This window comes from Natrix helvetica (assembly GCF_964273705.1).
Source record: "Natrix helvetica genome assembly, chromosome: 1".
NCBI classification, from domain to species: domain Eukaryota; kingdom Metazoa; phylum Chordata; class Lepidosauria; order Squamata; family Natricidae; genus Natrix; species Natrix helvetica.
The window spans coordinates 291,822,121-291,848,586 of NC_138548.1; the positions used below are offsets into that span (position 1 = coordinate 291,822,121).

General features: G+C 40.6%; 1 protein-coding gene across 1 annotated transcript; it reads left to right on the forward strand.

Moving 5' to 3' along the window:
• On the forward strand, positions 1-24,565 carry FAF2 (Fas associated factor family member 2). The gene is made up of 11 exons (XM_081939857.1): positions 1-153; positions 11,683-11,751; positions 12,514-12,648; positions 13,438-13,514; positions 13,986-14,124; positions 15,646-15,731; positions 17,198-17,289; positions 19,009-19,186; positions 21,115-21,286; positions 22,910-23,053; positions 23,795-24,565. Exons 1-11 carry the CDS (start codon positions 91-93, stop codon positions 23,975-23,977), a joined length of 1,338 nt encoding a protein of 445 aa, XP_081795983.1. The 5' UTR covers positions 1-90; the 3' UTR covers positions 23,978-24,565.
• The last annotated feature ends 1,901 nt before the right edge of the window (positions 24,566-26,466 follow it).

The window sequence follows — 26,466 nt, forward strand, 5'->3', positions numbered from 1 at the left end:
GACACGCGTGGCTAGAGTGTAAACGGAAGCTTCGAATTGTCACGTCATATCCGTAGAGTGACGCAACTGCGGGTCAGAGGCGGCGGCAAAATGGCGGCACCGGACGAGCGGGAGTTGTCGGCGGAGCAAACTGAGAAGCTCCTTCAGTTCCAGGTGCTGGCCCGGGTGGGCGGGCCTGGTGAATGGGAGGAGGGCGACGATCCCTGCTACAGCCCTATCGACTTAGTCCCTCGGGGGGTTTCTAGCGTGCAGGGAAAGGCGGGAGCAACTTGGCCATTGGCTGCTGCTGGCCCTGGGATGGCAGCGGGGCCATGTGCGGCGGGGAAGGCTGAACGGGATGGTAGTGCTTGGAAAAAGGGCAGTTTTCGCCCCGAGACTTAGGGGGAGCTCAGTAAAGGCTTCTGCCTGTGTGCGCGCGTGCGGTTTCTGCCGGAGGCTCTGCGTAAAACGAATGACACTTTCCCCCCTAAGGGGAATTACGGGGTCGGTGGGGGAAGAATCTGTAATGTAAAGTCTGAGCTTGCTTGAAATCTACGTATTTATATGTTGCCTTCCAAATTCATTAGTAGGCTGATTAAAGACAACAGGAAATGAGTCAGTTTCCAATCCATTCCAGGTCGGTTGACCGGACAACCCTAAATGATAAGTTGCCACGGAGCCCAATATTATATTTAGTTTAGAATAAGCTGTAATGGATTCCTCCTAACCAAATGTACAAATGTGTAGCACTATTCCTATATTCTGTCTTGTTCTAAGACACTGAGCTATACTGTATGCAGAAATCATTGCATTTCTTGAAAGGGTAAGTAAAGAGCATAAGATGTTCATGTTTACTATACCATAAGCATATTAGGGAGAATATCACCCTGGACAGTTTTGACAACAACTTGTAGAAAAGTTGGCAACTCTTAGAATAAAGCTAATAAATTCTAATAAAACTAATTAGAATTCCTAATTAGTTTTAATTGATGGCATATATCCATTAGGTACATAAGCTTAAAAACTATTGATCATTCCTATAAAGTCACACTTTTATAATTGAGTCTATGGCATTGTTACATGCCTTACAATTTACGACTGCCTTATATTTAGTTTTTATAATAAATTTGGGGAAGCCATTTAAGGCTGCAGCTGCCTCCTTCAGTTTCTTTTGGCTTTTCACAGCAGTTTCCAACATGACTAAAGTGAGAACAGGGTTGTTTTTTCCCCCTGCATATGCAACTTTTGTTCTATTATTCTTGGTTTTTAAAAGAGAAACAAGTGTAACATGGAATATTTACAGTTGAAATCTTAAAAGAAAATTGATATTACTTTAAAAATAAACCCACTACTGTGAGGGATTTGGATAGGTCTTGTGGGACATAGTGTTTATTCCAAGGCCTGCCATCTCAACTGCCTTGGGAATACTTCCACGTTGATCCATAGTGGAAGAAGCTGAGAATTTCCTATCCCTTGTTATTCCATAATACCAATGATTATATATAGATTCAATTTCAACCTCAGCTGTTCCTTTCCTTCCTTAACATTTTTAAGTATTCAGTTTATTGGATTATGTATAATTCAAAAGTCTGTGTATTGTTTTGTAACTAGTAGTTATGCATTGTAATTAGTTTAATAAATGTGTTGCCTTAAAATGAATTTTGGGCATTAAGATGTCTAGTCTTCTTTCATTATCGATTTCTATTACACTTCAATGTTGAACAGAACAAAACTTAAGTTTTGCTTAATTCTGTACATCAGCCTTTCCCAATTTAGTATCAGTTGAGGCTACAGTTCTCAGAACACCTAGCCAGTATCACTTTCATCCATGTTTTTGGAAGTAGCAGATACAGTACATCTGGATAGTGAATGATTGAGAAAAGCTAAACACTTATATCCAGATTTTGATTCAGTTATATCAAATACAGACTGCCCAATCACTACTATAAATCATACTTATTGGTAATGTTCCAGAGTGATAGAATTGTTTCTTTCCTATGCATTTTAGGTAGCCATAATTTTATTTGCTACTGTTACACTGTCCTAATTGCTTAAAGTGATGCAACCTGAGTTGATAAAACCATGCATTCTAGGTTCTTATGGTTATTTTGAATATAAATTTGATGACAAGTTGATTTTTGTTTGTTTGTTGTATCTGTTGAAGAGAACATTGTGCTTTTTTAAAGAACTTTTGATACCCAGTTAAAAATTAGAAAGAGCCTAGTAGCATCTTTTCAGACTTATATATTTTAATAATAGTTATAATCTTTCATGCTGGAACCAATCTGGGTTGTTTACCAGGACTTGTTCATAACCTTTCATGGACCATAGCTGTAGTTGTAGCTGAGCTGTAATTCACAAAAACGTGCCTCTTATTAATGTGTTGAAAATGTATTCTGATTTTTGGCTACTGCAGATTAATATCTCTCTCCTTCCCTGATATTTTAGTAAACTCAGGTGGCTTTTAGTTAAGCTTCTCTAAGATAGATTGTACTCATATTCTTTTACATCACATCCATCTGTAGCTTAAATTGGGCTGCCAAAATCAATTATACTCTATTTTCTGAGCTTCCTGTTTAGTATTTTCTGTAGAAAATAATTTACAGTGTTCAAACTATCTGTTTTTCAAAATAAAATGTTCTAAAAATGAAGGGAGAATATTGCCAGGCACAAAGAGCAACACAATTGATTACTTAGGATATTTTCTTTATAGCTGTTTGCCCATAGGCAAGAGTTTCTGCATACTGAAGTACAAACTGCATAACTATCCTATTGAATAAATATTGTGAAGGATTAATATCTATGGAGGCTCTCAATCATCCAGGTTGTGGTTGTCCCAAAGGTACTTTTTAGAGGGAACTGAACTTTCTTAGTTTTTTTTCTTGAGAGTGCTTTTCCTTTTCCTGCTTTTCCTGACACCACCTATCTTCTGTCTGCAACACAGTCTTCTCAGCAGTCCCGCACAACCCATTTGCACTCTGATTCAGGTGACCTTGATAGTACAGATAAACCCCCAAGTGGCCTCAGACTCCTCAGAGAGCTAACCACCAACTTTTAGAGTGCTAATAATCAGATGACTGCAAAAAATATAAACCCTTCCATTCCCCATCATTCAGTCAGAGCTGAAGAAGTTTCTTGGATGTGAAGCGAAATAGACCAGTTGCCTTTTTTAAAAGCACCTGTGGGAATTGGGAAGATTTAGGGAGGATCCCTTCTGAGCCTCTTTCTGCATACCAAGGACACAAGACTGATTTCCCTCTTAGCTCCTTGTGAGAGACCTTCCCTCTCTCTAGATTCAGTAACAGATTCCACCACAAATAGAAATCAAATAAATAAGCTTCAGCACAGTGACTTATTTAATTCTCCATAGTGAGGGGGAGGAGTATCCAGGATGGGTTGACCTTGTCCTCTCTTGATTGGACTGAATCAGATAAGCTCTTTGGGCCACACCCTGGCCACCAGGTACTACCCAGTTATCAACTCAGTACATCAATGGACGGCTGTGGTCATCCTGAGATCCTGAAGAAAATTAAATCTTAATTTGCTGCAAACTCCATTGCAGTTGTCTCCATGCTGCCTGAGCAATCACTAGAGGCTGAACAAACCCCCAGCGGGGGTAGAAAGCCTGCGCAGCAACCGCTAAGGCGGAGCGCAGCCCAGGTCATAGAGCAAGACCCAGGGCACTAAGTGAGGACTCTCACCGGAAAGTAGGCAAGCGAGCTCCGCAGAAGCCTCTGCAGCGAGGAACACCCGAGGAGGTTCTCAAGGTGCCGGAGGGCTCCGTCGCTCCCCTCAGGGGTTGAGTGACAAACCACGGTGTTTTAAAGCGCCGTGGAGCGCCCACACCTACAGGCGATCGCCGAAAACACTAAGGAGAGCCGGAGCGCCTCAGAAAGAGCAGCGGAAGGCAAGAGGAGGTGAGAGAGAGCCCCCAGCGGCAGTGGAAGCCACGCAGCAGCCTGCAAAGGCACAAGCCACTTCCACGTGCTCCCAGGAAGAGTAGCTTTTTGAAGTTGGAGCCGGGCGCCATTTTGAAACCACATGATCCAAGATCCCAGCTGGCCCCCAGCAGCTCTGAGAATGCCAGCAGGACTCAAATACCCAGCCCTGTAACCAGCAACTCCATCGGAGGCACTGAGGAGCCCTTAAGCAGGTCAGAGACCCTCTCGGAGGCTTCAACCAGGGGCGGGGGAGGCAAGGCAAAGTCCAAAAAGAAGCACATCTCCACCAGGGAGGCCAAGGAAGGAGGCTGTGGATCCAAACCTCCCAAGTCTAGCTCCAAGTACGAAAAGCAGAGGCATCAAACTTTGGAGCGCATCTGCCACAAAGCCAGCAGTAAAATGACACCCCCTGGCTGGGAACCTGAGGAGAGACCATCTGGGCTGCCTTCCCCCAGCAGGCCTGCAGAGGGGAAGCCCACCCCCTACAGGTGAGGATCCCCTTCGGTAACTCGGGCATCTGGGAAGCTGCGCAGGGATGGCAATCACCCCCACGTGCATCAGCAGCGGGACCATCACCTCAGGTCTTCCCCCCCCCCCACGCCTGTGGGCATGGGGACTGGACAGCCAACCACAGCAGGGTTCCCTAACTTCCAGAATATGATGATGCAGGCCTTTCAGCAATGCATGGCACCTGCTTTTCAACAGTCACAGATGCAGCTGTAGGTGGCACCCTTGCCAGGGGACCCTGAGGGGCTGGAGCCCCAGGAGGAGGACCCTCCAAGTCCCCAGGCCTCATCCCAGGAGGACGGTGACTCGGAATCCGAGGAGGGCGAAATCAGAGGACAAACTCTCGGAAGATGAACGTATGCCTCCTCCTAAACCTACCCTTTCCGGATTGTTCCAGCCCTCCCTGTATAAATCTCTGCTGTTCAAGGCCAAGGCAGCTGCTAAACTTGGCAACAGACCAGCAGAAACACCGATTCACCCCCAGGGCTTCTCAGCTGAGAACATCTTTGAAGAGCAGCCCATGGAGGCCAACACAGTGCCCACACCCAAGTCCTTTCTGGAATTGGTTAAGCGACAATGGACATCCCTCACGGCAGGCCCCATGCCCACCTCTACGGACAAGACATTTTTCAACGTGGACAAGGACATGGCACAGGTGCTGTCACAATCCGCCATCGATGCAGCAGTTACGGCCCTGCATATACCTACCAACATGCCCGGGGAACCAGAGGATGCTCTGAAACCGGAAGACAAAAAGGCTGATCTCACATTACAGAGGAGCCACCAAGCGGCAGCCTGGGCAGTGAAAGCAGCTACCACCGCCTCCTTCTTCAACCAGTCTTCTCTTCTGTGGCTACAGGACCTCCAGCAGCGGATCCCCATTTCGGATGTCAGGTCACACCAAGACATCAACAAGCTGGTGGCTGCCATCCAATTTTCTTCAGATGCCACCTTAGCTGCAGCCAGGTTTGCCTCTAGAGCAATCGCCTCTTCTGTGGCATCTCGCAGGTTGCTCTGGCTGCGGCAATGGCAAGCGGATGTGCGCCACAAGTGGCGCCTGGCATTGGCTCCATTCACAGGGGACTCCCTCTTTGGAGCAGCTCTTGATTCCTTCCTGGTAGAGAACAAGGACAAGCAGAAGGACGCCAGCCTGTTCGGATGGGACGCCCATCTGCGAGCTCAGATGCACAGGGACAATGGAGCCGGACGGAACTGACTCCGCTGAGCCTTGCTGCAGTTTCATCACTCTGTCAGAGGCAACCATATTCTAGTCCTCACAGACAACATCACCACCAAGGCACACATAAATAGCCAGGGGGGAACCAAATCAAAGGCCCTCATGCTGGAGGCCAAAAGACTGGGGTGTTGGATTGAAAGACATCTTCTTTCTCTGACTGCAGAACATATAGCAGGGTGAACAACACCAGAGCCGACTGCCTCAGCCGGACCGAGGTGGACAATTCAGAGTGGAAACTGCAGCCAGCAATCTTCAAAGAGATGGCAAAGTGCTTTGGGCGCTCAGAGGTCGACCTGTTCGCCACGCTCCTCAACGCTCAGCTCCCGAGGTTTTACTCCAGGTACCAGACACAGGGAGCGGAGGGGGTAGATGCTCTCCGTTGCCCATGGCCTCAGGGGCTCCTCTATGCCTATCCATTCTTGCCCCTGATCCCCAGGGTCATACAAAAATCCTATGGGAGGGGGCGGAGGTAGTTCTGATTGCCCCACACTGGCCCCGGAGACCTTGGTTGCAGATCTCCAATCTCTCTCGGTGAACAGGCCCTGAAGGATTCCCCTGGAGACGATCTCCCTCAGTCAGGGGTCGCTGGAACACCCGGACCCTCAGTGGCTCCAGTTGACCGCTTGGCACTTGAGCGGAGCATCCTGAGGGAAGACCATTTCTCTCCCAGGGTTATACAGACGATCCAGGCAGCTCGCAGACCTTCCACGGAGCACATTTATGGCACTACATGGCGGGCCTTTTCAACATGGTGCATCTCCAAGGGCTACGATCTGGTTCGGGCAACTGTTGTACAAGTTCTGGACTTCCTTCAGGCGGGTCTGGACAGAGGATTGGCTCCCAACACAATTAGGAGACAGGTCTCGGCCATCTCATGGGTACTGCTGCGCAGTAGATCTCAAACACTGACTCACCATCCCATGGTCAGGCGGTTCCTCAAGGGAGCCTCCATCCTTAAACCGCCCTGCCAGTTCTAACCTCTTCTATAGAAGAGGTTCCACAAATCTACAGTGCCATTTAGAACCTGTTCCAGCTCCCTCCCCTCATCCGTCCGCACATCAAGATGAAGAGCGAGAGGAGGAATTCTGGGAGTTGAAGTCCACAAGTCTTAAAGCTGTCAAGTTTGAACACCCCTGGAGTTTTTTTTCCCTAAACGTTTAGGGGTGCAAGGGTCTTGTAACTTGACAGCTTTAAGACTTGCGTGCTTCAAATGCCAGAGTTTCTGAGCCAACATTTTGGTTGCTAAGTAAGCGTTGTTAAGTGACTTTCACCACATGTTACAAGTTGGCCACGCCCATCTAGTCACATGGCTGGCAAGCCACTCCCACTTGGTCACATGGCTGGCAAGCCACTCCCAACCAGTCACATGGCCGGCAAGCCACTCCCACCTAGTCACATGGCTGGCAAGCCACTTCCACAAAGCAGGCCACATCTACAGAAGAGGTTCAAAAAAAATTTGAAACCCACTACTGGACCAAGCTCAAAGATCACCATAGACCCCTCAATTTATTATTTATTTATCTATTCATTGATTCCAAGAATTTCAAATAGGGAGGTAGCTTTCATTTTAGTTATTTAAATGGTAGAAGATAAGAAAAATCGGCTGATAATATTTCTGGGTATTTTGGATATTTTTTGACAGTTTGTGAAGAAAATACTCCATTATGCAAATCTTAAACAATTCCTGGATTATAACACTGGGGAAAATGTACATTAATAGTCACTTGTTGTCTTTTCAACATCAAAGAAATTACATTTATTTTCACAGAGTTGACATTATTGATGTTCAGTTCTTTCAAAATTATAGAGCATTTGAATGCTCCAGTTCATTGTAATGGTAATTTTATCAGAGAAACTTTATTCAATTGTTTGTGACTCTTGCATTTTGGTACAAAGTCAAGGGAAAGGATATTGGAAATTTAGTTTTAGCTAAAAAGAGCATGCTGCTAAAAGTTGCTTCTTTTTGATGTTGAAACTTACATAAAAATGCTGATGTGTGATGTTGTTAGTTCTCTCACATAAGGCTGCTATCATCTCTTATCTAGTTTAATAAAGAAAGTTCTAACAGACATGCTACAAGGAAATGGGCAATAGAGCCTAGAAATATACAGAATATTAGATGCATTTGTCCAATCAAGTATATGATTTAGCATGTTTATCTATATAGATTTTGTTTTAGCTTAATTAAAATCTTATTTCAGGGAGAGGATTGTAAGATATCTTTAGTATTGAGAGAGAGAATTGAGGTTCTGTTGAAAATTTCATATGCTGATGTTATTGTAAAATGCTGATCAGGTAATCCTTTGGTTTTCAGAGCTTCTACATATTCAACAAAATTTAAGTTTGAAAAGAGATAAAACAAGACCAGGAATACCAGCTTAACAGGGTAACTGGAATGCCTGAGGCCTCCTCTTTAATTTTTTTCAATATGATTGCATGCATTCTCTCAGTGCAGTATGTCACTGAGGATAGAACAGTGTATTCCTGGGGAAAATACCTAGTGATTTTCTTCTCTTAGGTAAAATATATTTTTTTTCATTATAGTGGTGGTAGTCATCGGGCATTCCAAAAGTTGCAATATACAAATTCATGCAGTGGTAGTAAACTATACAATTTAAATAGTAATATGAGATGTGGAGATGGTTAAATAGATCAGCATGCAACAGCATGAAAACAGAAATCATGATATCAAATAATAATAATAACAACAAAGACCACTACCCTACTCGGAACTGCCTGTATACTCAGACACTACCTTAATAGCTCTTAGGTCCTTGGTTAGGACTTGAACAGTTAAGTTTTTACCAGTCCCAGACTGTGAATTGAATTGAAGATTAAATCTCTAACAACAACAACAACAACAACAACAACAACAATAATAATAATATCAGAGGACAAATGATAAGGACTTTAAACTATATAATTAATGGGTACAATGCTTTGCTATTTATGTTCAATCATGAAATGCAAACTCACATCTCTGAATACAGTATATTTATACTACTGCTTGGAATCAAAGTGATTTTTTATCCAGCAAACGATACTGAACATGTTCTAAACAGTATAAAATTCTCAGTTATGGGTTAATATGTAATAATATGCAGTGAGTTAGTTCATAAAATAAATTATAGCCAATTCCGTCTGGTCCTAGAATAGCCCAATTTTTAGTTGTTTTTTTTTTATACAAAAAATAGGTTTTTTTTTAATTTAGAAAAGGAATAAAACATTTTGAAGACTAAAACATTTTGAAGTATATATCAAAATATTATCATTACACATTGTATTTTGGTTACTTGAATGGATAATAAACATAATTACAGATATTGCAGTGACAAATAGGACATAATAGTAGATATGGTGAAGAATTGTCCTGACAAAGTGATTGTTTAGTTGACCTTGAGAATTTGGTGGACATTTGCTGTACTTGGCTACAGAAAAGTCTCCTATAAGATTCTAGTAAAGAACACTTCAAATTTTTAATAGATGATCACAGAGCTGGTTCAAAACTAGTGCGCAATAAGTATTTGTCAATATGTCTTAATGACAATGTGGAGAAAAATGATAAGTGATATATTTCATGTGGAATATTTCTAAAAGTACAAGGTATTTCTAAATATTTCATATTTAGAAATACCTTGTACTTGATACAAAAATAGAAGTAAAATACTTTAAAGGATAGTATCAAAATTCAGGAGAATATTGACAAATTGGAACAATGGGCATTGTTAAGATTAATATTTATCAAATTTATATAGCAACCCATCTCACAATGGGTTGTGAGAAGAGGAGAACAGGAGAATAAAACCAATATATAAAATAATCATTACTAAAAATGTACAGGTGACACTGAATTAAAACAGAACCATCTTAGAATATTTCCAGTTACTTGGGACCTGCAAGTTGATGGATAAACCTGAATTTGTCCATAACAGGGACAAACATTCTACATTTAGACACATACACAAAAATCTAAGACAGTAGAGGTTTAGAGGGGCTCAAATCATACTAGGGGGCAGTTCATGCAAAAAGGATATAGGTGTCTTGAAGGATTAGAAGGTGAACATTAGGGTTAGGGATGTGTGACGATCAAGAGACATCATTTATCTCTATCCTGCATTGGTCAGACAATGCTCAGAATATTGCATCCAATTTTGGACACCATGGCTTACGAAAAACAGTGACAAACTGTATGTAGCATGTTGTGAGAAGAACCAAGGTTCCTGAAAATAAAAACTTTTGAAGAGTGATTGGAAACATAAGTCTGGAGGACAGAAGACAAAAACAATACTTAATAACTGTGTTCAACTATTTAAAGGGTTATCATCTATAACAGGGGTCTCCAACCCCCATTTTTGAACTGGGCCACAGAAAGCATCAGGTCTGTGCAGGTGCAGCTCGCCTCGTGTGAGCGGAGTATGCTTGAAGCTCCCCTTGTGTGAGCACAGGTGGTGCACCTGCTGCTCACACAAATAGAGCTGTGTGTGCATATGCGCACATCCGTCACTCATACACAACCATCCCCTTTCATACATGCACACCCCGTGCTGGGCCACCAAGCCAGAAAGGTTGGGGACTGCTGATCTAGAAGATAGGACAGGATTGTTCAAAATTATTCTAGAGAATGGGGGTGGGGAGGGCGCAATGGTTTAAAATTGTTCAGAAGTAGCTTTGGTTGGACATCCAGGAAGAAATCATAACAATAAGAGGTGTTCAACAATGGAATAGACTACCTTGGTTGGAGGTAGATTCTTCTTTCACAAGAGAGGCTAGGTTACCATTTGTCAGGGATGCATAGGTGTGGATTTCTGTATTGGGCAGAGAGTCGAATCAGATGATCCCCAAGTTTCTTTTCAATCCTTATTTTCTGATTCTATGGAAGAATAACTTTTTCTTGAATGTTGCCTTATTGAGGCAAAAGAGTGGTGGAAAATGTTAATGACCGAGCCAGTTTTGGTTTATTTAGTTTTTGCTTGCTGTGCTATAAGAACTCAACTTTTATAGTTATGGTTTAAGAAGTTTCATTTTTGCCTACGATTTATGACCACCCAATTAGTACTTACAGAAGTAATAAGATAAAGCCTTTTTTGTGTTTAATTCAACTCCTTGTAATTCATGTACAGGTTTATGTAGTTTTCTCAGCCACAATATGATAGTTACTTGGCATTGCCGCCTTCTAAGTTGTTTTTCAAATTCCCAGTCTACCCTATATCTGTTGAAAAAAATATGTTAGTCCATCCAGGTGTTAATAAGATATGAAGAGCAATCAATGTCAGTTAGACTAGGGGGTCTGCCTAACTGTTAGGAACCAGGTTGCAGAGCTGGAGGTGAGCGGCGGATGAGTGAGTGAAGCTTCATCTGTATTTGCAGCCACTCCCTAGCGCTGGCCCTCACTGCCTTAGCTCCATCTCAGACAATCGGGCATTACATTCTCATAGGAACGCAAACCCTAGTGTAAATTGCACATGCAAGGAATCTGCGCACTCCCCCTCCCCCTGATCCATGAAAAAAATGTCTTCCACAAAACTGGTCCCTGATACTTTTACCATCAGTTTTTAAAAGTACATCTGAGAATGGATGAATACAGCTAAATATAAAGGAGAGAAGAGTTTTGATGCAAATTGATATGCCAAAAGGGAATAACTCATGATCCATTGAAATTATTACTGGTGCAAGAGGAATTACCATGAAGCATTTCAACAATTAGGCACACTATTTTCATTTTGGGAGATCTGGCCTTTTTCCAACTAATAGAAATCTAAAAAACAATATTCAGGTTTCTTCCAAGTATTTTTTAAGAATGAAAGGATTTTTTAAAATAAAGCTGAGCATGAAAGGTAAAGTTTCTTTATGCCCTGTTTAGAACCTAGCATTGCTTAATTATTGGTTGTGTTGGGATAAAGTTTGCCAATCCTTAGCTGATGTCTGAATTATGAAGAGAAGTGACTAAAAATAAATGTTAATTAATTCAAGAAATGTGTTTTTTGTGACATTGGTTTTCCCCACTTCCGTTGGCCTTAGGATTTGACTGGCATAGAGTCCATGGACCAATGTCGTCATACACTGGAGCAACACAACTGGAATATAGAGGTATTGTGCCATTTGGCTCTGTTTTCTTATTGCACTGATTATAGTCTTGCATCTGTGACATTGATATGAGTTCCTTCTTTAATGTATCTTATAATCAGATATGCTTAGCTACTAAAACATAGCTATTTCACATAAGTATATTAATAGGCATACTCATACTTACTTTATTTTGCATAATTCTGCTTTGTTTCACTGTGCAGAATTCTTATAATTTGAGGGAGAAGTATTGAATTCAGCAAAATATTGCAATTCTGGTCTATGTCTGATTATTACAAATGTAATTTATTCACATATGGAATCTGTACAACTTTCAAATATGCCTCATTTATAAGAACTAAAAAAAATACTCTATTTTTTAATTGAAAACAGATATATAAGAAGCTAGATTTCTGAAATTTTCAAGTTCTAGAGCCAAAAGGGGTTAATGGATATGGAATGACACCCAAATTCAAACCTCACTCATCCTTGGAGCAGATGGCTTTGAACCACTTACTGTCTTTCAGTTTAATTCATTCAAAGATTATTTTCATGGGGATGAAACTGGGAGGATTTGAATGTATGTCAACTTGATCGTTTCCTTAGCATTTCAAACTGCAAGAACATTTAGTAAAGATGATACCGTTTATTTAAACTTGTTAATAATGTATTTCAGACTGCAAGCTGTTAGTAGGTCTATGTCCATGAGGTCGTTCCTCCTGTATTCAGAATAGTTTAATATTTTCTGCAATAGGAACATAATACATTCTGGATCTCCTTCTGTAGGCAGCTGTTCAGGACCGATTAAATGAACAAGAAGGAGTCCCAAGTGTCTTCAACCCACCACCTTCTCGGCCCTTGCAGGTCAACACAGCGGATCACAGAATCTACAGCTATGTTGTTTCAAGGCCACAGCCAAGGGTAGGTTATTTTATCTGAATGTGCTTGAAAAGGAAAGAGTGGGGTTCTCTGTTGCTAATGTGAAAAGGACCAACAGAAGGAAAGTTCTTTCCTTTTGTGTTTTCTGTTTTATGGATTGTCCATGTGCTACATGTACTCTGCTTGAATCACTAGGAATCCCTTTGTATAGAAGACTTGGCTTGTGAGCGTCCACAATTGGCACATTTCCTCTTGTTATATTACTGTAAATAGTAAACACAGCAGTTATATTTCCAGTAGGACACTTATTTTTGCTGAATTAGTCCATAAAATAGGTACGTTAGAAGCTTCTGGGAGGCTTAACTTGTTTATTTTGTGTAGCAACACATCTACCAATCAAAATAGTGAAGCTGTTCTAGCAGGAAAGGTACCCACTTTTGTTATATGCTAATATATTTTGTATATTCATGAAGTGTTTTATTTTCTGTGTAGAATGAAAATGTCACATGAAGTAGCCATTGATCATTTTAAATAGCTGTTTTTAATGTTCACTAATCTCCTAAAAGCTAATAAATCCCCTTGTTTCCATTTTTTAAAAATCTGGCAATGAGATTCTAAAATTTGTGTCATTGTTATACTATAATACCTTCCACACTGGAGGAGAGAAAGTATAAAGGAGCATTAGTTATGATAGTTTGATGTCTTCTAAGTAATCTTAATGACAGCAGTTTTCCTGATTCCATTAATGTTTCAGTAATATAACTACTTGAAACTACATTAACCTGAGTGTGTAAAAGGAATATACTGATAATTACTTTCTATTTGTTTCAGGGTTTATTAGGTTGGGGTTACTATTTGATAATGCTTCCATTCCGATTTACATATTACACATTACTTGATATATTTAGGTAAGTCCAGCTGAGTTCATATTTGTTTATATTAACCTTATAGTTTATCCTCAACTTCATTCTTGTTAATTAGTTTAATCTGTCACATACACGGGCATGCTCGTGCATACACGCGCGCGTGCACACACACACACGATTGGGTTACTAATGGATAAGTGCCAGATTTCTGGTAAGCCACCCAATAACTATGGTGCTTTAGAAATTGTATAAAAGTGTGAAGGCTAATGAATTGTGTTTTAATCCAACAAGGCATTTCTTACCATTTTCAGCATAAAAATATAATAGAAATATAATCAGTAATCAGCATTGATTGATTCCTAATGCATACTTGTGTTTTGTAAAATTAAATCAAATTTTGTAGCTGATTGTGTAGGAATTAGTTTAGAGCATCTAAGACCATAGTCAGTTCATTCACGTCTTCAGATTCTTAGATAACTAGTGATCAGAATTTTTGATCCTGTTTTCTTTCAGGTTTGCTTTGCGTTTTATCCGTCCTGATCCTCGTAGTCGGGTCACTGACCCTGTAGGAGACATTGTTTCATTTATTCATATGTTTGAAGAAAAATATGGAAGAATACATCCTGTCTTCTATCAGGGAACATACAGCCAGGTTGGTGGAATTGTTGACTCGGATAAATGGAATAATTCTAATCCTGTTTCGTTATCTCTCTTAGAAAGCCACTCTTAAGCTTTCCTTTGAAGCACAACTGCAATTTCTTCTCTTTACAAAAATAATACTGGTAAAATTTAAACATGTAATTTGAAATTCTGATAGTATTACTTGTGATTAGACAGTAATTGCATTTTGTTAAGTTTTCCTTTTTTCAAAAAAATAATTATAAAAAAATTAACAAAAACTAATGAAGAAGATAGGTAGAAAATGGTAAAAGTTGAAAAAGAAAGTTTATAAGGTATTTGCAGTCAGCAATAAATGTAAATCTCTAATTTAAAAAGTCAATTTAGCCATCTCTGCATGTTCTCTTTATCATCACCAACCATTCCTCCATTGTGGGTAGCACTGCATCTTCCCGTTTTTGAACACATAATCCTCTTGCTGCATTTCTTAAATATAAAAATAAAGTTTCATGACTTTTTTCTAATTATCCATTAATCCAAAAAGAAATCTCTCTGGTTTTAATTGTATATTACAGGTAGTTCTCCACTTAACAACCATTCATTTAACAACTGTTCAAAATTAGGAAAATGCTGAAAAAAGTTATAATCAGTCCTCACATTTAACATTGTAGCATCCCATGGTCATATGATCAATATTCAGGTGCTTGGCAACCAACTAGAGGTGGTATTCTGCCGGTCGGTCCCGGTTCGGGCAAACTGGCAGTGGCGGCGATGGGAGGCTGCCCAGACGTCATCACGGACACTCTGGGATTGCGCAGAAGTGACGAGCGCATGCACACGGGCGATTCCCAGTTCTGAACCAATAACAAAGATTAGAGCATTTCATGCCTGCAACCAACATGTATTTAGGGTGATTATAGCATCCCAAGGATAACTGATAACCATTTGCAACTTTCCCAAGTATTTTCCAACAAGGAAAGTCAATGTGGGAAGCTTGATTCACTTAATGGCCATATGAATTGCTTAACGACCATGGCAACCATTGCAGTACTGCAGCCATCATAAATATGAGTCCATTGCCTGCATCCCCGTGGTCATGTGATCAAAATATGCTGTAACAATATGCTGACTCTCTAAAACCGCTTAGAGAGGGCTATAAAGTACTGTAAACTAGTATATAAGTCTAAGTGCTATTGCTATATACTTTGGGCTCAATTGTCATAAATCATGGATTACCTGTATTCAAGTTTAGGCCTATTTGTTCTAAAGCAACTCTGTACCATTTCTCCACTCCTACCCAAATGGTGTATTTCCATCCTTCCCTCTCCCCTACCTTCCCCACCTCCCCTCAGTTGCTTATGTCCCGGGCTTTTCCCCTGTTGCCCAACCATTTATCCTTGGACAACACAGCCTTTTTTCATTCCATGCTCAAATCAAAGCATCCAAAATGTGGCCATTTTTTTAAGGCATAGATCACCAGAAACCTGTCTGTTTTGCAAACTGAACCTTTTTGTATATCTTCTATAATCCCATTTCTTTAATCCTGTTTTTCAAGGCGCTGAATGATGCCAAGAGGGAGTTGCGCTTCCTCCTCGTTTATCTGCATGGTGATGATCATCAAGATACTGATGAATTCTGTCGGTAGGTGTTACTAAATCAGCAGATTATCTGTCGTGTAAATCACTTTCAGTCACGGGAACTATCAGCTTAACCTAGTTTATAAACTTGTTGTTATGTGGGAAAAAGAAAGGAGGAAGCACTATGGACAGTGCTGCGAACTCCTGAGCAAAAGGCTGGATATAAACGTATCAAGTAAACGAATAATATGTTTTGTATGTGGCTTCAAGTACATTATATACAATACAATAGCAGAGTTGGAAGGGACCTTGGAGGTCTTCTAGTCCAACCCCCTGCCTAGGCAGGAAACCCTATACCGTTTCAGACAAATGGCTATCCAACCTCTTCTTAAAGACTTCTAGTGTTGGGGCATTCACAACTTCTGGAGGCAAGCTGTTCCACTGATTAATTGTTCTAACTGTCAGGAAATTTCTCCTCAGTCCTAAGTTGCTTCTCTTCTTGATTAGTTTCCACCCATTGCTTCTTGTTCTACCCTCAGGTGCCTTGGAGAATAGTTTGACTCCCTCTTCTTTGTGGCAACCCCTGAGATATTGGAACACTGCTATCATGTCTCCCCTAGTCCTTCTTTCTATTAAACTAGACATACCCAGTTCCTGCAACCGTTCTTCATATGTTTTAGTCTCCAGTCCCCTAATCATCTTTGTTGCTCTTCTCTGCACTCTTTCTAGAGTCTCCACATCTTTTCTACATCGTGGCGACCAGAACTGAATGCAGTATTCCAAGTGTGGCCTTACCAAGGCATTATAAAGTGGTATTAACACTTCGCGTGATCTTGATTCTATCCCTCTGTTTATGTAGCCTAGAACTATGTTGGCTTTTTTGGCAGCTGCTGCACACTGCTAGCTCATATTTAAATGGTTGTCCACTAGGACTCCAAGATCCCTTTCACAGTTACTACTGTTGAGCAAGGTACCACCTATAAGGTACTTGTGCATTTCATTTTTGTTGCCTAAATGTAGAACCTTACTCTTTTCACCATTGAATTTCATTTCATTAGATAGTGCCCAATGTTCAAGTTTGTCAAGATCCTTCTGTATCTTAAGCCTATCTTCTGGAGTGTTGGCTATTCCTGCCAGCTTGGTGTCATCTGCAAATTTGATGAGTTCCCCATTTATTCCCTCATCCAAGTCATTGATGAAGATGTTGAAGAGTACTGGGCCCAAAACAGAGCCTTGGGGTACTCCACTGCATACTTCCCTCCATGTAGATGCAGTTCCATTGAGGACTACACGTTGAGTGCGGTTGGTCAGCCATTTACGAATCCATCTGGTGGTGATGCTGTCCAACCCACATTCTACATATCTAGTAGTAGGTTATGGTCTATCTTATCAAATGCCTTACTGAAGTCCAAGTAAACTATATCGACGGCATTCCTCTGGTCCACTAATTTTGTCACTTTGTCAAAGAATGCAATAAGATTAGCAATTCTCCTTTATTCTCCTTCATTGTTTATTCTCCTCTTTTTACAGCAGTACACTCTGTGCACCAGAAGTAATTTCCCTCATAAACACCAGGATGCTCTTCTGGGCATGTTCTACCAATAAACCAGAAGGATACAGAGGTATGTCTTGTAATATATCTGGCCTTATTATTCAGAAGCAACGTTGAGTGTATTCATTGGTACTTTTGGCCAGAGTAAAAGTACACTGGAATAGCTGCTGTGTTATACATATTTCCTGGGAAACTAATCCCATTAAATGGTGGTGTGTTCTAAATTTTTAAATAACTTTTAAAGTTATTTAGAAACTTTAAATCTTCAATAGGAGACAAGGTAATTTGGAAAAAGGTATTCTTGAACTGTGAACAATTTACAACTGATGTGAATAAAATTAATTGAAAGGAGTTCCACGGGCATTTCTGACAATAAAAGTATATAAATAATGGGTAGTTATAAAACTTTATATTACTACCAGAGATTTTTAATTAATCCACACACAATTTAGAACTAGGAATAATAAGTTTAAAAAAGAAAGGGATAGTAACCATCTGCAAAATCATGCTTCCAGACTGCAGGGAAGGGCAGTAAAATTGCATGTGTGGTTTTGTGTAAGCAGTAAAAACAAGATTTTTAGGTAATTTTAAAAAAAAATATGGTGGTCGGGTCAAGTATGCAAAGGAAATGTATTTTGGATTATGGTGAAAGGAACTGTCAAATCAGAAAAGAAGGTTCCATATTTAGGATAATTTGGAAAGAAGCTGAATAAAATTTCCAATAATACAGGGACTTCATGAATCTATGGAACAATTCCATTTGGAATTCACATTGAGTATATCATTATATCTAATAAGTATTGATAATAAATTTGTCCTCTTAAAAAATGAAGTTGCATATCAATAATGATCCTGGATTATCAGATGAAGCTTTGCCAAAATGTATTTAATAAATCAGGCTTTCTAAACACGAGCAGGATGTTATCCAAAAGATAACTTTATTTAAGTCCATCTTTGATGGATTTTGGAATCCATAATATGGCAGAAATTTGTTCCTTCTGATTATTGTTTTTTGAAAATCTGCCATTTTTGTATGTTGCTATCTGGCCCTAGATCTTTTGAGAAAGTTCTACTCTGGGTTTCAGAGTAGAAGTACAGATTGTTTGCCATGAAAAATCAGATCTTGGCATCCAGATTATGGCATTCTTACTTTTTGAGACCACATTTCCAATATTCCATTGTTTGATATAAATTGTATTATTCTATTGTGCATTTGGATTACAATAGGGGTCGGCAACCTTAAACACTAAAAGAGCCACAAAGGTCCTAACTGGAAGCCCCCTATTCAATTCTGGAGCTGACCGGAAGTCCAGTTCGCTCACCATAGAGTCTCATCCTAGCACGCCATCCTTTTTCATCTACCTGTCCTAACTGAAAGCCCTATCAATTGTGGAGCCGACCGGCGACAGGGAGCGCAGCAGAAGGATGAAAGAGCCACATGTGGCTCCAGAGCCACGGGTTGCTGGCCCCTGGATTAGAACAAAAAAACAGTTCCATCATAGAGTGGAAATAAATGTGGGAGTTTGAACAAGTCTTTTTTACAGTCCATTATGGAATAAAATCATAGCTCTGTGGTAAGGAATATTTGAATAAAGATCAAACTTGAACTTCTGTCCTCTTGAATTAGAAGATACTTATAGCAACAGAAATAGGAAATGCTTTCCTCTGAAAACTGCCAGAGTGGCTATTAACAAGAATTAAGAGACAAAATAATGTAGTTCAATTTAAATGCTATATATTGCCTTGCATTCTAAAGCTGCAAATAGTGACGCTGCTTTATTTTCCTCAGTGTCTCAGGCTTTGCGTGAGAACACCTACCCTTTCTTGGCAGTGATCATGCTGAAAGATCGTCGAATGACTGTGGTTGGAAGGTTAGAAGGACTTATCCAACCTGATGATCTCATTAACCAATTGACATTCATTATGGATTCCAATCAGACCTACCTGGTGTCTGAGCGTCTGGAAAGGTATTAAGCAGAAAAATAACACCCTTTGTTTTATTCCAGAATATTTTAATATTGAATAAAAAACGGAGTATGATTGTTTCTAACAAATAATGAACTGGTATCTCATCAAAAGCTCAAGGCAGTTTGCATGGATATTTCTTTTCGTATTACATCCTTTTCTGATTTAGTTTGTTCTCAGTCACTGAAAATTGAAATGAACTAGATTCATAGATCATATTATGGCTTATGGTTATTTTAATTATAGATTAATTAAATGCAGTTTGATTGATACGTATAACACAGGAAGTAATAAACCATAATCTGGCGAATTTGATTCGCTCAGCAGAGTGTAAGAAAACTGGCAAATTATGTGAAGTGTTGTATGAACTCAGGCATTCTGAACTCTGAGGACCTTGCTCAATGGGAACCAGGAAGATATTTAATGCCTCACGATATCAGAAATGTACACTATTCAGCTTAGCAGAGAGAACCAGTAGCACGATTTATTGCTATGGTATAGTTACACCAGATTGAAAATATGTGAGCTACAGTCCATCATTTAATTGTGACATTTATCACCCTGACAGTGGAAATCATAGTCTTGCCACTGTGGCCTTTGCCACCCAAAATAAGATAGGGAGAACAGGGAGGTGTCATGGCCCCATCGGAATCTGAGGAGGAAGAGGACGGGACAGAGCTAGGACCAATGGAGGATCAACCCAAGGAGCAAGATGAAGCAATGCTGGATCCCTCGGGCCTGGGAATGAGGGGGAGGGGGCGCAGGAGGAGCAGGCAGGGGGGGAAAGGCAGGCGGTGGAGCAGAGGAGCAATGGAGCTCTGGTAATGAGCAATTACTTCCCTTCCCCCCTCCTGATTCCCGAGCACAAAGAATGGAGAGGAGGCGGGATCAGCGCAGGGCAGTCTACGACTCAGGAGGAGGGCGCCCCACCTCTCTTCACAAGGCTCACCTGGGGAATGAGATTTAAAGAGACACTGATGGGAGGGGCGTTTGTCGGGAACAAGCGTTGAATCCCTGGAGCCTCATGTGCAGTTGCCAACATCTGGGTTTTGCCGTGCTTTGTCTTGTATGCCTTGCCCAGTTTGCCTGCCTCACTGGACTTCTTGCCTGGGTTGCTGTCTTGCTAACTTTGCTTGCTGGACTATTCTCTGGCTGTGTTGCTTCCGTGCCTCGCCCTGGGTCATCATAGGTGTGACAATGTTGCCTTCTGCTGTTGAAAAGTTATATATCCCTTCTCATACTTTTAATCTCTTCCTCGGCCTCAAAGGTAGGCTCCAGGTATCAGATCCAGGGGGCCTTAGATTTATTGGAACTACAATTAGTTTTAGACTAAACTAATTGTAGACTCAGCAATTTGCATTTCCATATGGACAAAATATCTCTGGTTGAAAAGAAGGAAAAAGCTCCTCTTGATAAGTTCTTTATCTTTCATATGTCTAGATTACAGGTTTGAAGTGTTCACCTCTTTTTGGAGTGCTCTTCATTTTTAATGGGAAAGGAAGAAGCTGCTACTCGGTGGGAAGTTCAATTTGAAAATGCTGCTATCTAAATGTGTACGGAGATTCTTAATCATCCAGGTCTTGATCATTCCAAATGTGCTTTTTCCAAAAGGCAACTGGACTTTCTTGGTTATTTCTGTGAAAATGTTTTGCTTCTCGTCCAAGAACCTTCTTCAGTTCTAACTATGAACTGAAGAAGCTTCTTGGACATGAAGCAAAACATTTTCACAGAACCCAGAAAGTCCTGTTGCCTTTTGGAAAACGCATCTTTGGGACCTAGGGCAGCCCTATATATACTCAGGTTGTGATAGAAAAGTGGTCAACAGTCCTAATTCTTAAATGCATCTTATTATTTTAAAAAGTCAGAAATTGCTACTCTAGACTTTCTAATTAAAAAAAAAAACTTGGTTAATTATCCCTTTCTATATTAGAGAAGAACGAAACCAAACTCAGGTCCTGAGGCAGCAACAGGATGAGGCATACCTGGTTTCCTTACGGGCAGATCAGGAGAAAGAACGTAAGAAAAAGGAAGAGCGAGAGAAGAAGAGGAGGAAGGAGGAAGAGGTGCAACAGCAGAAGCTGGCAGAGGAGAGAAGGCGGCAGGTAAGAAAGGACATTGATTGGCTTGCAGTAAATTGTGGATTAGAGGATATAGCTTTTCTAGTTGAATTAGCCTATATATTAGATGTGGTCTGAGCACCCTGCGGGTTTCCCAACTCACTCTTACAGGACACGAAATCAGTGGGTTTTTTGCCACCTATTGAAGATGTTTGCAAAAAAGTTCACTTGTCTCATTATTTTATTTGTTAACGTTTTTTCAAAGAAAATGTTTATGTTAGTATCTATTGGGTTTTAACATTGTTATTTTTACCTGATTCAATAAATATCTACAAATGCATTAATTTTAATCTGGTGAATGTCAATAAATAAATATAATCCATATGAACAAAAGCTGTTTTGGAGTCCCCACCATAATTTTTAAATGGGGCGAGGGGAGGGGTCCTTAGCAAAAGGTTTAAAGAATACTGTACTAGGCTGAATACCAAGTGTCTTCACCCATCAAGATTCAGTGTGCAAGATGGAAATGAGTTAGGAGTCAGATGTTTAAATTTGTACCTCACTCATTTTTGAATTTTTTTTGTTTATGGGAAAGTGTATTAAAACTTCTAATGTATAATAGATTAATTTATAAAGATTAAAAACACTACCTGTAGTCTGGTGTGCTAAGGTGTCACGTTCTGAAATATTTATATATGGAATGGCACAAATTGTTCAAATTTATTTTCCCCAAAGGAGAAAGAGGACCAGGAACTGGTGTGCATATTAAACTTTCTTCTAGAAGTTTGCTGAACTCCTCTGTGCAGTAGAACTTTTTAACAGTTTCACTGAATATATTGGAAAAATTTAACTGCAGATTTTAATACTTGTCAAATTTGATTATTAGGAGTTTGACTCTGGATATTATTGTTAAAATCTCTTGGTTGAAGTGTTGCATTTCCACATTTGAATCCTCATCTGGTATCTAGAGCTGCAGTTTCCAAGCTATTCCAAGACACGGTATTTTACTAATTAATAAATAGAACCGTTAGTGAGCTTGCTCTGGTGCCTCACCATCTGGATGCAGAGTTTAGGAACCTCTAGAGGTGCCATAGCAACATTGCTGAGATGCCGAGGGCATCATGAACCAAGAAAGCTTGGGAGCCCCTCATCTAGAGAATGTCAGGGTTCCAAGTTACACCCCCAACAAAAGAAGACTCCAAGGCTTGACGTTCCATTTTATTAGAGATGTCATATTGGCACATCTGGGAAAACCCGAAAGTTCCAGGTTTTCCCCACCCAAAAGAAAGTCAAAAGATCCATCCCCTGAACCCCTCAAGTCCATCACATGGTCCAATCAGTTCACCGTCCCAACTGGAGACAACCCCTGGTTACTCCCATCCCAGTGCAGGCTGAATACTTTTGACTCCCAGAGAAAGGAATGTTATGGCTAAGCCTCCATCACTCCTTGTAGTCCCCCCTCCCGTTTTCCCAGGCACTAAATGTGGCAGCCCTGAAGCTCCAACGGAGAAAATGGCTTCCAGAGCTGACACAGGGATTGAGATTTGAGAATCTGTTTAAACCCGATGACCGCTGCTACATTGCCCTGATACCTGTGTTTAGGTTTAGATTTTGCTATGGCCTTTGGATTGCTGCTTGTTATTTGTCTTTCTCTAATTAACCCTCCAGAATTTGCAAGAGGAGAAGGAGCGGAAATCTGAATGCCTTCCCCCTGAGCCACACCCTGATGATCCTGAAAGTGTGAAGATCATCTTCAAGATGCCCAATGACTCCAGGGTGGAAAGGAGGTTTCACTTTACACAATCTTTAACTGTAAGAAAAGGAGGGGGGAAATCATCATCTTATGAGTGACAAATGTTTTTATATGACTGACCTTCAAAAATCCCCCCCTCCCCCGCCCTTCAGCTGCCACACCAAACAAGCTAAAATAGCAGCGTGGAAATTATGGGGCTCAGTCAAAGTGTGAAGCAAAGCACAACACTGTGCTTTTTCTTTTTCTTTTTGCAGGGCTTCTGATTGTTCAGTTCTCATCTGACCTAGAATTGTGCCAAATAAGCTATGAAGAGGCACTTATTAAGGAATTGTATCTCAGTTTCCCACGTGGACAACCAGTGTTTATTTTATTGTACCATTCAGGCTCCCAAGGAAGCGAATGGATTGGACATGGAGTATTTTTTTCATGCCACCTCTGTGCTGTACCACCACCTCCGAATATTTGGAGGAATTTTCAGGGGATGGTAGAAAGGAGGAGGAATTGGGAGTGGGGGGATCACTTCCCTTTTTCTCCAGCAGGAGCTATTTGTTAGTGGAGTTTTGTTCACTGAAATCCGGATCTGAGCCAGTATCTTTTTTGTTAAAACCAAGGAATGATTTACAGATCATAGGAATGTTTTATTTAACAAAGGGTGTGACTTCTTGGAGGTCTCTACCGTGACATTTAAGGCTTTCTACTCATTGCACAATACCAGTCTTCAGTGGTATTGTTGTAATGTGAACATTATGATAGCTCATCAAAACAAATCCTTTGACCGACATTTTGTATAATTTTCCCAGGTGATCCATGATTTCCTATTCTCTTTGAAAGAGAGCCCGGAAAAGTTCCAGATTGAGGCCAATTTTCCCCGCCGTGTCCTGCCCTGCCTTCCTACAGAGGAATGGCCTAATCCACCCACGCTGCAAGAAGCCGGACTCAGCCACACGGAAGTTCTCTTTGTGCAAGACCTTACGGACGATTGACATTTATCCAAAATACAGAGATGGAAAGAGAAATTCCTATTATAATACAATATTTTTTTTAAAGACTGCTGCATACAAATGAGGGATCAGAGACTATATGGCCTGGCCAGCCATGTCATGTGACTGCACTGGCAGGAGAAACTGCACACTCGCACACACTCAGCCCCTTTTACATTGAGAGGGCAGACGGGAGGAGCCACAATTGGTGTCCCAAGAGAGGGTCAGAAATGCAGCTTTTGGTAAACGCTGCTTTTATTGGAAACAAGTTACACCATCATTTTGACATTAGAAAATTTGACGTTCTGCTGCTCTTGACAGCTAAAGAAACGTACCTGTGAGCCAGGTTGAGATCTGCCCCCCCACTGGGGAGAGACAGATAGAAGGTTATTTTCTTCCAGCTTCTCACTCTGTAAAAAATACCTTAAGTATATCTTTTGCTTTGTAATGACCAAAGGAGAATGGGTTAACAATGATTTTTTTTTTCTAAATATGGAGCTGTTGATATTCTTAACAACAGAGGTTTTTCTTCTCCAGGGTTGTTAGCTGCATAGTGTAATAAACTCTGCCTCTAGTGTGCCTGTGCTAACACCTGTCAGTGTCTTACTGCCTCTTCAATAGCACGCCCAAATGTACCAATCTGACATAATGCCTTGCCCCAACCATGTGCAGACCTGCAATGGTAGTAGAGCATCATTGTGGAATTGACACACTTTTCGACTTTAACACAGCCTCACTCCATTTTGGATGAGCCTTTTTCTGTGCTAGTGTAAGATGTTTGCAATTTAATCTGATGAATCTGCAGTGGTGACTGAAAAAAATAGAGAAATCAGCATTGAAGCATGGACTCATAATCTTTGTTGAGCCAGGTGAGTAGGAAGGTCATTTGTCAATGTTGATAGGTGTTATGGCCACCTGAAAGGCTTCAGGGATGATGAACTGAACATTGTGATTGGTACCTCTGAATTTTATAGTACTTCATAGTTCACGCAGACAGATCTTCTTAATAAGGTTGTAGCCTCAAAGTTGGATCAGGACATTCTTGCCCATGAAAAGGACTAAGATCTAGCAGAGGTTTCCCAATAGAGGAAGAGAGCTGGATGGCAATTTTTTACAAGTTCTCTTGCCGTTGTCAACTTCTACACAACATATGTAGCAACAGAGTAGGATTCAAAGGGAAAGGGCAATCAAAGAAGCCAACTTTTGACTCTTCTATCAGATGAGCTCTTCTGAATCCAAGTGTGGAGGTGGGGGATTAAGTCAATTATGAATCCTAAAAGGTGGGAGATTAAGTCAATTCCATCTCACAATTTGGGTTCCTTTGATCAGAAAACCATTTTCTCTTGATTTTTCAGCTAACAATGTAATTGATATGAGAATCCTTTTGGACTATAGTGTTTTTCTTTAAAGGTACAAACCTTGCACATAAAATCCACTTGGTTCTAGTATCCCTTCTTGCGATTGAGAAACCTTCAGCCCTCTTGCTTCTGTGTTAACTTGCAAATAATATTGTTTCCTGCAACAGGTAGCATGGAATCAGGCATGAACTCATGCAGTATTACTTTTCGTTTGCTATACTTGGCTTTTCCTCTACGTTCTGTTTGACTTGGACAGAAGTCCACTTGTCTTCTCCTATGTCTTGCCAACAATTAAAAGGGGAAAGCTGTTAAAATAACTTGGAATTAAAAGGACAACTATGAAGTAGGGACTTACTCTCTGAATTGTGTGTGCATATGTGTAGTGAGTTTGGGTGACCTTAATGATGGTATATGTGCGCATGTACTAAAACATATATACATTTTCCTCCATATGCATTAAAAGACATGATGATAGTCACAGACTAAATGGTGATTAAGGTACTGCTAAAGATTGAAAGCATCACATTCTTAGCTTGGGATTTTATGCTTCATTTACCCATTCCCCACCCCCTTTTTAATTTTTTTATGATGATGTAAAGGAGAAATGGGAATGCTGAGAATTAGGATAGGACACTAGTGTAGCACATCATTGGTGAGCCCTTTTACTTTTTATTATTTTAAAAAGTTCCCTTTTTGCCCCTGTGGATGATATGCACTCTCCTCAATCTCGCATCCTCTACCTCTGCACAGTATCTTAGTGGTTCCTAGCACCGCACTATTCTATACAGAGATGATGTTCCTGGAATCCGTTGGAGCTTCTCTCCCAGCTTAGGAGCCACACCCTCAAGTGCTCCTGCCATCACCGGAACCACTTCGGCCTTTACTTTCCACTTCCTCCTCCGGGTCCTGATACCTCTCCAAATTCTTATTTGCCTTCAGGATGTTGCTGTCCCTTAATAAAAATTAACTTTTTTATTAAATAAATGTTAACAAAAATTAAACAAAAAACCTCAGTACAAATGTTGGATAGAAGAGGGGAAAAAATAAGGAAAAGAAAGAAAGTGGAAAAATTAAGCCCCCAAATGAAAAGAAAAAAAAAGTGAAAGCATGTCCTATTTTTGTGGAGGTTGTGTG